The sequence below is a fragment of the Trichosurus vulpecula genome, chromosome 4 (assembly GCF_011100635.1).
Source record: "Trichosurus vulpecula isolate mTriVul1 chromosome 4, mTriVul1.pri, whole genome shotgun sequence".
Lineage (NCBI taxonomy): Eukaryota > Metazoa > Chordata > Mammalia > Diprotodontia > Phalangeridae > Trichosurus > Trichosurus vulpecula.
Window position 1 is genome coordinate 295,436,146 of NC_050576.1, and position 11,906 is coordinate 295,448,051.

Here is an 11,906-nt window from a genome sequence, read left to right on the forward strand (position 1 = left end):
AGGAAACTCATTAATATATTCAATTAACGGCCAAGTATACTGCCTTAATCCCAGCATTAACATTGAAGTGTCCCTTCCTTCTCTTCATGTATACAAAAAAATCACCAGGCACTCAGCCTTGAAATGCCAATAGTTCCCCAGACTTTCTTTCATTAATGGTACTGGCCAATTAAGCATAGCCCACCCTAGTTTCCTCAATGATGAAGTCTTCCTTCACTTGATCAGTTAAAAAGGCGCAAGCCTACATCATTTAGACCAACTCACACTGCCCAAATAAAGTTAGTAGCTCTTCCCTCTGTTCCCCTAAAATGACCAGGGAAGCTACATAATGAGCTCCAGTTGGAAAGAGCCACTAACAAAGGAGGGAAGGGTCGGGTGGCCAAAGTCCCCCAAAAGGGCCACTTTTGTTGAGTTACCACATAAACATGTAGCATCTGCTGTCTCTGTAGTTGTTCCTCTGACCTGTTCCGCACCTGAACTAACCCTTCTTGGGTGGCCATTGAGGCAATGCCATTAGGGATGGCATATCAATCCCACTGAGGCAAATAGATCCCCCCATCTCATGGCCCCAGACATTTTTCTCTGACTATCCCCCATACCTGGAATGCTCTCTCTCCCTCCTCATCTCTGATTCCTGGCTTCCCTGAATCCCATCAAGTCCCAACTAAAAACCCATCTTCTACTGGATGTCTTTTTCTCTTAATTCTAGTGCCTTCCCTGTTATTGTCTCCAATTTGTTCTATATATAGCTTGTTTGTACATAATACACAGGATACATATGATGCTTGTGCAAAATACATGATTACAAAGGAAGTCAATTATATTAAAATACAGTTATTAAATTTAAAAAAATACCAAGTTCAGAGGCTCCAGGTTAAGAAGCCCTTCTCTAGCTTCACATACATTGCTAATACCATGTCAATTTACTATTAAAATGTTGATGTGGAAAATTCCTAAAGCAGACAATCCCAATACAGAACACAGTAAAGTGTAGAGCAGAGGGGTCAAAAGAGTATGGCTTGAACCATATTAAAATGTAACTAGGAAATGCTTAACAAAATAAATAAAAATACAATGCAACATAGATAATGTTAATTTGCGGTTTTTAAAGTCAATATGCTGGCCTCGGTTGAGTTTGACACCACTGGTCTAGAGTGCTAGATTTAGTGTCAGAGAATCTGGGTTCAAATCTCAGGTCTACAACTTCCTGAAACAAACTGAAGCTAGCATTTATCCTCCCTGGGCATCATTTTCTTCAACTATAGAACAAACAGACTGGACTAAATAATCTTACAAGCCCCTTCTAGCTCTAAATTGTATGACCCAAAGATTTAACGATAAAAAGGCTATGAATACAGCAGAGTTAAAGTTTGGTTAACTTGTGAAAACTAAGTGGCAAATTCAATGTTCACATTCCTAGTAATGCTAATAATCTATATAAATTTAAATATTCTGTCCTTGGTATTTGTCTTAAGTACATAATAATTTTTTTTAATTTCTAAATCTTACCTTCTCTAGAAGGACCAGCCTTAATCAATAGTTCACGTTAAGCCTTGTAATCCAAGTAAAATACATTATTATGATAATGAATGATTATCTTTCAGAAGATAACTAAAAAACAGAACTCTGAGCTATTCATCCATCCTAAAGAAATCAACAACATTTACTCTTTACTAAATGAGTATGCATTAAAATAAACTTGATTATAAAGCACCTTGTTATACTTCAAATTTGGGTATAGTCTCTCAGCCAAATCATAACGCCCTCCCACTTTATATATGTAGTAACATGCACTTTTTTATCATGATATAGGGAACTTTCATCTCTTGTCACACAGTGAAATAAAAAGACAATTTCTAACTACTCAGAGGGCTGAGTAAAGTGCAACAATTAAATCCGCCAATTTTACAAGAGTTACCAATGGAAAATATGAATAAAAATGGTGATTAACCTAAACACAGGGAAGGGCTACCACATACAATTCAACTTACATGATCTTAAAGAGGGTCAAACAGGTGCTCTCTATCAGTGTAAAAGGAAAGTCTTGTGGGGCCAAGGCCCCATGATTATACTCATTCTTCCAATAAAGGTGAAAAATATTTTCATTGGCAAAAACTTAATTCTTGAAAGGAGATGCTGCAGAATCCTTTAAAATATGGAATCTTCAAAACTGAACTTTATTCAACAGTCTAAGAAAAAATACTATTAAGAGATAGGGCAAGATTTTTGTCATTTATGATAAAACTGTTTTCTACAACTACCCTTACAGGCTAGTGAGGCATGAATAGAATCATCCACACAAAAGGATCCATTGGTATTCAAAAAACTCTTTGAGATAATTTAGCCTGGGAGAAGGTTGAAAAGGACTCAATGACCAAATGTATGAAGGGGTATTGTCCAAAAGATGATGGCTAGTATTCTTTAGAATGAGTCATATTCCCTCATTCTTTCAGTAAATACATATGCCAAGCTAAGGGAGTCTCTGCCTTATCCTCTATGAACTGGAGATTTTTAGCAATGTGGGGGAGGGGAGCATGTCACAAAAAGGGGGGAATTATGTAAATACTGCACGTTATGAGCTGAAGAGAGAAGAGATGGGAAGCAGAGAAATCAGTCAGAAAAGGGTGATAAGGGCCTTGAACAAATAGTGGCAGTGGGAATAGAGAAGGGGTGAATGCCCAAAACATTCTGAAGAGATGACATAACATGATTCACTAAGGAGATATAGTAGATGAAGAAGGGATGGAGAGTCAAAAATAACTCCAAAGTTTTCAGCCGAGTAACTGGAAAAATGGTGATGTCATTAATGGAAATAGAGAAATAGGAAGGTGGGGTGGAGCCAAGATGGCAGCTTCAGAAATAGGAAGGAAGTTCTTCCCTCCTCTATGCCTAACTTACTCATCACTCTGAGAAATACGATTATGCCACTGACTTACCAAGAAAAAACCCTCAGGGTCATCTTTGATGAGTTGCTTGTCCTTTACCTCTACACATTTGGCCTATTATTTTCAGAGAATAGATGACAACAGTCCACCAAACTAGCTGCTGTATGCTGAGCTAGTATTGGGCAACCATAAGCAGAATGGAGAGAAGACACTCTCCAGTTGTGAACTGATGCAACCATTCCAGAGAGCAATTTGGAACTATATCCTAAAGGCTAGAAAACTGTGCATACCCTTTGATCCAGATATATATATACATACACACACACACACACACACACACACACACACAGAGCCTATATTTTAAGAGATTTTAAAAAAGGAAAAGGACCCATATGTACAAAAATATTTATAGCAGCGATTTTTGTAGTGGCGAAGAACTGGAACTGAGGGGATGCTCATCAACTGAGGAATGGCTAATCAAATTGTGGTATATGATTGTGATACAATACTATTGTGCTATAAGAAATGATGAGAAAGATGCTTTCAAAAAAAACCTCCAGGGTTTTTGTAACTCTTTATCAGTGTAAATGGCAAGTTTGTGGGATACTGATAAAGACTTATGTAAACTGATACAAAGTGAAGTGAGCAGAACCAGGAGAACATTGTACATAGTAACAGCAATACTATACAATGGTCTATTATGAATGACTTAGCTATTCTTGGCAACATGATGTAAGACGATTCAGAAGCACTTATGATTTTAAAAAATGCCACCCATCTCCAGAAAAAGAAGTGATGAAGTCTGAATGCAGATCAAAACATATTATTTTTTACTTTATTTTTCTTGGGTTTTTTGTCTGTGTTTTCTTTCACAATACGACTAATATGGAAATGTGTTTTGCATGTCTGCACATTTATAACCTAAATCAAAGTGCTTGCCTTCTCAATGAGGGAGGAGAAGAGGAAGGAAGAGAATCTGGAACTTAAAATTTATAAAAAGAATATTAACAAATTTTACATGTAATTGAAATAAAAAAATATTGAGGGGAAAAAGACACTCTCCAATGACACTGACACATGACTTTCAATGGTACAGCATACCATTTGGACCACTGAGAAACAATAGGGCCACTCAACTCAAGCTAACTTGTAGTAATAAATATGACAGCCCTTTCAAAACAAAAGTCTTCCTTTTGGAAGTGTAGTCCTATAAAAAGAGTGTTAGATTCAGTGTCAGGGACCTTGGGTGTGATTCGGGGTTCTGCTATTTCCTAACCATGTTACCCTGAGAATGTCATTCATTATCTCTGGGCTTCAATTTCTTCATCTGTAAAATAAGAGTGTTTGACTAGATGACCTCTAAGGTCCCGTTCTTCTCTTGCCATGGATGATCCTATGCAGCACAGCCAACATCATTGGGCTCTTCAAAGTAAATCCAAGTCTTTCCATGAACGTAACAATCATTCACAAGCTGGCCTCTTCAACTATGCCTACACAGATGGCAGAGATAGAAAGCTAAAAACTAATCATATCTGAGAATGGAGAACAACTCTGGATGAGAACTACAGGCAAATCACTTTTCTCTTATGGTCCTGAGTTTCCTTATCTGTAAAATTAGAGTTAGATTTGATAACCTCTAAGGTCTCTTCATTTTATGATTCCATTATTTAACCTTTCAATGCACCAGGCTACTTTAAGACTGTAAATGGGGGAGGAGGTTCAAAACCACATGGGTAGAGAGGGAATCCCTGTCTAGGAGTTCCCCAAACTATTGAAATGACGGGTCCAGACAAAAAAAATTAAGGATTAAAAATAAAATCTAAAAGTCTTCCCTTTTATTAAAGGAAGCAGATTTTGGCTCAACACAAGAGAAAACTCCCTAACAGTTCAGGCTGTCTAAAAATAGAATAAGCAGTTTCATGAGGCAGCGAGTTCTGCTGGATGGAAATATTCAATCAAAAGCTGGATGACCAGTCAGGAATATTATAGAAGATGAATTTCACATATTAGATTGCTTCTAAGCTCCTGCAGGCCTTCAAGGAGAGATCAATTTCAGCTCAATTCAATTCCATATTCTGGACCACTCTGTGCTACGCACTGAACTAAGTACAAAGGATACAAAGGAATTGGGTTTTTGTTTTTGCTTTAATGTCACAGTCTCTGCCCTTAAGAAGTTTATGTTCAGGGGCAGCTAGATGGTGCAGTGAGTAGATCACCAGCCTTGGAGTTAAGAGGACCTGAGTTCAAATCTGACCATAGACACTTGACATAATTACTAGTTGTGTGACCTTGGGCAAGTCACTTAACCCCAATTGCCCTGCCTTCCCATCTCAAAAAATAAAAAAATATATTTTTTTAAAAAAAGAAGCTTATATTCAACCAAGGAGTGGATATGACATAATTATAAAAAAGTATAACCCAAGGGAGCAAAGGAGTAATCCAGTCAAAGTACACTAAGAAAATTCAAGAAGAGAACATTTCCAGCTGCAGAGGTGGAAAGGAAACCAGGGTAAGCTTCCCTGCCTGGGTGGCAGCCTGGTGCGTTGAAAGGTTAAGTGATAGAATCACGAAACAGAGGTACCTTAGGGGTTGAAGGAAATGAAAGCCTCTGAAGGGCTAATACAGGATATAACCAAGAAGGCACAATTCAAGTTCACTGCAGAAATTTTCTCTTCCAGTGTAGATCTGCTCCTTCTCTGCAGCTTATTTAGTCTTTGTTTGTTTAACTAATTAACCCACTACCACTTAAAGTCACCTAGCAGAGAACGGAGACCTGAAACATTATTATGACTCAAGGCAGGGACATTTCAAGGAAGAGGTAAAGTTCACTTAACTTCTCAAAAGTCTGCTTACCTTCTCTCTATCCCCCCTGCAATCCCACGTGTAAAATGTTAACCCACCTCATGACATGATTTAAAGGACAACTATTAATTTTATAATATACCTAACAATATTACATTAAATGCTAACAAAATGTTTAGCGAGTGGTAATAACCTTCCATTTGGATGTTAAAGTCCCTATAGAATAGCAAGTTAAATCCTAAAAAAGGAGCAAAATTAGATTTTGCCATCAGAGATCACAGTATTTTTTTATCCTGTCCTAAGACGGCTGTCTGAGGAAGGAAGAAGGAGACAAAGGAGGGATAGGGGAAGGTGAGGACACCTAAAGCCCCAGAATGTGAAATTGACTATGAACAGATCACTGGAATTTCGGTGAGTCTCAAAAAAACAAAAAAAACCCTATCTGCTGAGATGTCAAATGGCAATTAAACACACTTTTTAAAAGGAAAATCTAAGGTTATCTAAAAAAAATGGAACGCATGCTATTTATTCTGGATAGTCACCTCAATAATCAATAGGCACCGATTAAGCACCTTCTACATGTCAGGCACTGCACTAGGCACTAAGGATATTTAAAAAAAGAAAGAAAGAAACAGTCACTGCCCTCAAGAAGAATAGAAAAGAAATGGTAAGAATTTTATGATTTTTGATGCAGTCATGATCTATCAAGAATCTCCATGAAATTTCTAAGAGCTGCATGAAAAGTCCTGTCTCATTACCTACACCTGGGATCCCCTCTCCTTACCATCACATAATATGGCTATCTACCAGTTGAACAGTGAGTCAGCATTTCCATGGCACTCCTTAGCAGGTACTTGAAGGCAACAAAATGGGGGAAGAACAGGGAAAGTACAAATAGTACAAGTCTTCATATCAAGATTAAATTCTATTTTTTTTCTTTCTGAAGACTTCTACTTAACAGCCTTATTGATAAATATACTTCTCATTTTCATTAAAGAAGCCAACCTTTTTCATTTACCCTAAGATGACTCCTTCACTCCCGATTTAGAAAGAAAAAGAAAAAGAAAAAAATCTGAAAGCAAAAGTGAGTCTTTTCTGGTATGGCATACTCTCCAGGTCTGGGAGGAGGGGGATTGGGAAAGTGTTTCCTTATTAGAGTCCTAGAAAAAGAAAAGTAATTTAGAGTATCCGATAGTGTGATTTTTCCATGAAGAAACTTCATTTGCCCGCCAATTAGTAGACTCAACCTAATAAAGTATGATCAACCCTTGATGGTATAAGTGTTCCACGGCATTAGCACTGGATAAAATATGAAAGGAGCCCATTATCATATCTTGCTATTACATAGGTTTAGATATAATGCAGGTCAAATCATATCCCTGTAATGAGGGCCATCTCACAGGGAATGCTCAATATTGCCCTCTCTTGAGACTACATGGGAATTTTGGGGACTGCTTCTAGCCATGAGTGTTTTACCAATGGTCCATGTTCTAATGATGCCCCCTCATTGGCCAATGAGCTAGAAGAACTAATGACTCAGTGGAAATTTAAAAGAGAGTTACCCTACTCCAAGTTCTCTCCTCCCCCTGCCCCAGCTACAAATAATTTTATTGTTGTTCCTAGCCCTTTCCTGAAAGCAGCGGTAAGGGAAGGTTTCCCTAACTTCCATTATCCCTCACTAAGGTTTTGAGCACATGGCATCTAAAGCATCTATCCAGCCTAGCAAAGCCTAAACCTGAGTATAGGCTGAATCTTGAGTGTGTGTTCTTTCCTGATCTTGTGCAAATGCGTATCTATTCAGAGAAGGATATGTCCAGGTGTGACAATGACCTTGTAAATCTGAGAGGTCCAGAGACTCTGAGTACCACAGGGTCAGAGCTGACTAGTGGTAGGGGGAGGCATCTCCAGCAACTACTCCAATACTCTTGAAGATGATCACTACCAATAGGATTGACCCAGGCCTGGACTATTTTATCAGATATCATGGACTGGAAGCTGTTTAGATAATACAGAGACAATATGGAATGTAAAATGCCTAATTAGCAGTGCTGCAAATTGCTTTATGTTCTGATGAGGTTCACGTATCAGTCTCCTAAGAGAGCGTAATAGTAGTTATAAGCTAAATTACTGAATCCTGTTTTGAGTTATGTCAATGTGCAATAGGAGTCTTTTGTGTTCATTACCATTTATTTTGTTTGTAGGAAATATATAACTGTCCCATACCTGATTTATATTGTACATAGAATACATTTTTAATCCCTCCTCCAATTTTTGAAGGGCTCTATGTATGAGTCAAAACCCAAGCCTTACGCAATGTGTCCTTGGAACACTAAAGGGTTAAATGATCAAAGAGAGTGATAAAAGGGAACCTACCTCCCCTCTCATGAGGCTGACCTCATCTGAATTCTCTATTTTAATTCCTCTAGGACTAAACTCAGTTGGACTAAGTACATGGATCAAAAACAGAAGGACTCCTTTGAGAGAGGGAGTAGGTAGAGTACCCCAGTATCCCAGTCCCTGTGGGCCCAGAAGCAGTTCTTAAATATTACATTACATCACACACACACACACACACACACACACACACACACACACACACACAACTATATACAAGGAAACTTTGAGATAACGTAGATGTTAATATCACCCTCTAGTATCAGGTGATAAAAATATTCAACTAAACTTTTATCATGAGACCAATGCTCAACTCAAGAGGACTCCTAGACATTTCCCTTAGCTTTGAGAACTGGCAGTTTATCACAGAGAATCTCACCAATTAAAAATTCCTTAAAATAGGACTAGTGAGGTTTTTTCAAAGAAAAACTGAGATGTGTGTTCCTTTTAAAAAAATCACCTCCTCCTCTTACCAGTAAGAAGAATGAACAACTATAATTTTAAAAGTATAATGTGGATGAAATTGAAAAATGGGTTCAGGAGGTAACCTGGTACAGCATGTAGTAAACAGCACATAGTAAACAGTGACCATAGATACATCAAGCTAATAACCAAAATGAGTACAAAGTACTCATAGAAATGAAAAAGTACTCCTGTAAACATTATTATACCCAGTTAACTCCTCCAATGTTAGTTAATAAGCATTGAAAAAAAGCATGTTTGGGGGCAGGGATATAAAAAAGCAGAGATTCTTCCCCAGGTTCTTTCACTCATATTTTTAAAACCCTAGAAAAAGATCCTAAACTCATTTTTTTCATTTTCCTATCTATAAAATGGGAATATCTAGACTGTTATCATTTACCTGTATTTCAGGTCAGTTACAAAAACAACACATAATGTGAATCACAGAGAAAATATTGGTTAAGCACTAGAAGAATGCTGTTACTCTTAACTGAACAGGGAGATATAATCATACATGTAATCTAATAAAAAGAATGTCTCTATTTTCTACCCCAAAAGACATGGATTTCCCTTTGCATGCATATGTGTGCTTTCATTTATTTAGTCATTCAACAAACATCACCCACCATATGTTGTATAAATAGAGAAGATACAAAAATACATAAATTCCCTAACCTCAATGAATTCACTTCCAAGATATCATTTGTTTGATGGAAAGCATTTTGACAGGTATAAGATTTTGTTCGGGTGCCAAATGCTCCTATAGTTCTATGAATGGTTCACAGAGATTTTTTATTTTAATAAGTAGCACTGTCTAAACTAAATCCAACAGCTCCTCAGTTAATGCAGATAAGGTTAGAGTGTTAAAATAAACTGGGGCTCTTACTGAATGTAAGTCAATGGATTCTATTCATTATCATATCCCCACCCAAATGTTTTTAATAGCAATTTGCTTCCTGATGATCAATTAGTAGAGAAATGAATATTAAAATATTTTTTCAGCTGTTTGAGGATTAACATTCAATTTTTCAGAGTGATAGAAAAGTTACCAAGCAGCTTCTTCAAACAATTGCGTGTTTGTGTATGTTTATGGGCATTTTTGTGTGCTAAAATCAGTTTTTAGGGCATGTTCTACCTCATAAGGTACTTGGATATGTAAAATGTTTACATGAATAGAGCATAATTTAGGCAGACATTCCTTTACACACAACTCCGTCATCAAACCCAACTCTAAGCAACCACCTTCTTGATGCATGGGCCATGTTTCAGATGTTAAACCTAAAAGGCTCTGAGAACACTACAATTTCTATTTCTATTCAGAAAAGCATGAAAAATATCCCCTAATATTTCTCAGATTAATTCCCTCTACTTCTTCCACTTTGAGATGAACTCTTTCCCAAAAAAAAATGGTGTAATAAATTGGGTGAAGTCAGATTCTCATAGAAAACTTTATTCTCGAGAAAAGGCTCTTTGTGGCTGTTGTTAGTGATTTGCTTTTTTTGCACGTGGGATCCCCTTACCTTGTTATGTTTTTGCTGGTGTCTTGCCTTAGTATCCAGGACATGGTAAGGGCTCTCGGAATCCTGATTGATATAATATACCAGTCTTGAAGGCAGGGTGATTTCTTTCTGCACTGCATTACTGTAACTGTTATTATTGCGTCTGCTGCCATTCTGTTGAAATGCATTCTCTTCATCTGCCAGAACCTCGGCAGTTTCCTTTGCAGTTCCATTCCAGTATGAAGCTGAGGAGGGGAAGGAAAACACACACACACACACACCAACAATAAATACAAGATTACTAAATTGCATTCTGCTTTGTAAAAGAGTCAAAGTTTTTCTCTTTATCAGAAAACATATGGGAAACACAATAAATGAAAGTGAGTAAATGCAATTGGTTTGGGTAATGTAGTTAATAGATCATTTAGTAATACCATTCAACAAGAAATTCTTGGCTTTGATCTGTATTTCACGTGTGTATAATATAAATACTGCCAAACCTTTCTACCTGTGATGGGGGAAAGGGGAGGAAGAGAAGCAGAATAGGAAAGATGGGCTTGACGGAGAATAATAATTCTTCATCTGTTAAGGACATGCATCAGAGCTCAGATTCTCACCCTCACCCCCAACCACCCTCCTAAGTTACACACAAGCTCAACCCTAACTCTAAATATTCTGCATAAAGTCTGAAAGCTCAGACTGACACTAAAAGAAGTTGAATGTTGAGTTCATGTGTAGAGAATGTCATTGATATACTTTACAGAATGAGTAATTTGCCGTTCTTTTAACTTTGAGACTGCAGAAAACCATCCTCGGAGGGACAAAAATGTGGGCTGCCTTCTGATTTTTTTCTATCAAAACCTGGTTTCCTCTTTCAGCTATTTTTCAGCTATCATTCTGCTGAACAAAGTTACCTTACTTATTATTCATAATAATATTTTTAGAAAATAAAACAAGAACAATTAGCCATAGTCCCAAAGTGTCCACCCAAACTCCAACAGCACTATAAATAAAATCTGATGGGAACTGGGGAAACAACCTCTTTATCATTTGCCATGCATTCAAATTTATGTTCCAAAAGGCAAGAAGTGACTTGCTCTTTCACTGATTCTTTTTTGTAATCCACTAGTTTCCCCTTCTCCAAGTTGCAAATATTTTTCTGAAGGGAACCGAGACACTGAAGTCTTTTTCAACGGCACCAAGGGTAACGAGAAAGGTACCGAAACGGGCTCTAAAAAGTAAATAGGGTTGGAATGAATTTTGAGAATGAGAGGATTGGGAAGAGAACAGAGAAGGGATGGATGCTGCGCTAAGTGTCCTGAATGCACCTATCCGCATGCCCTTCGGTTTTCTCTGCAGGGCTACGCTGAGATGGCAACGCGAAGGGCACTCAGTGCCATACCCACCGCTGGCTGCAGCAGCCCCCCAGGGCTGGGACCAGAAGGAACCGGAGAGCAGCTGCAGGAGGAGGAGAAGGCGGAGGCGGCACAGGGTGTGCAGTAGCAAGGGAGGCGGCTGCCAGCAAGAAGGCGAAGAAGTCGTGGTGGTGCCGAAGGAAGAAGAGGAGGAGGCTAGCAGGCTGCAGCCTGGGGAGGGCTGCCGCAGGGCGCTGATGCCAGGCGGCTTCATGGCTCATAGCTCCAGGGCTCCGCTCTGCTGTCAGCCGGGAGCTCGGGGCTTAGGCTGCGGGGCGCCTCTGCACCCACAGGGCGGGGAGGCTGCGGGCGGATCACACGAGCTCTTCCCGCATGGTGCCCCCGGGGGCAAGTCGCCGTTACTGTGGCCGCTGGGGTTGAGGAGGGACACCAGGCGGGCTCGGCACTTGGTCTACTCCGACTGGGCGGCGCCCCCTCCCCTCTTCTCC

The 11,906-nt window shown here is 38.8% G+C and overlaps 1 protein-coding gene across 1 annotated transcript in view; it reads right to left on the reverse strand.

Annotated features, from left to right (window-relative positions):
- ADAM23 (ADAM metallopeptidase domain 23) overlaps positions 1 to 11,671 on the reverse strand; it is a 245,007-nt gene extending 233,336 nt beyond the window's left edge. Inside the window, exons 1-2 of the mRNA XM_036757815.1 lie at positions 11,449 to 11,671; positions 10,064 to 10,287 (exon numbers count right to left, since the gene is read on the reverse strand). Coding sequence (XP_036613710.1) covers positions 10,064 to 10,287; positions 11,449 to 11,671 — 447 coding nt within the window. The remainder of the gene's footprint in view (positions 1 to 10,063; positions 10,288 to 11,448) is intronic.
- Between the last annotated feature and the right edge of the window lie 235 nt (positions 11,672 to 11,906).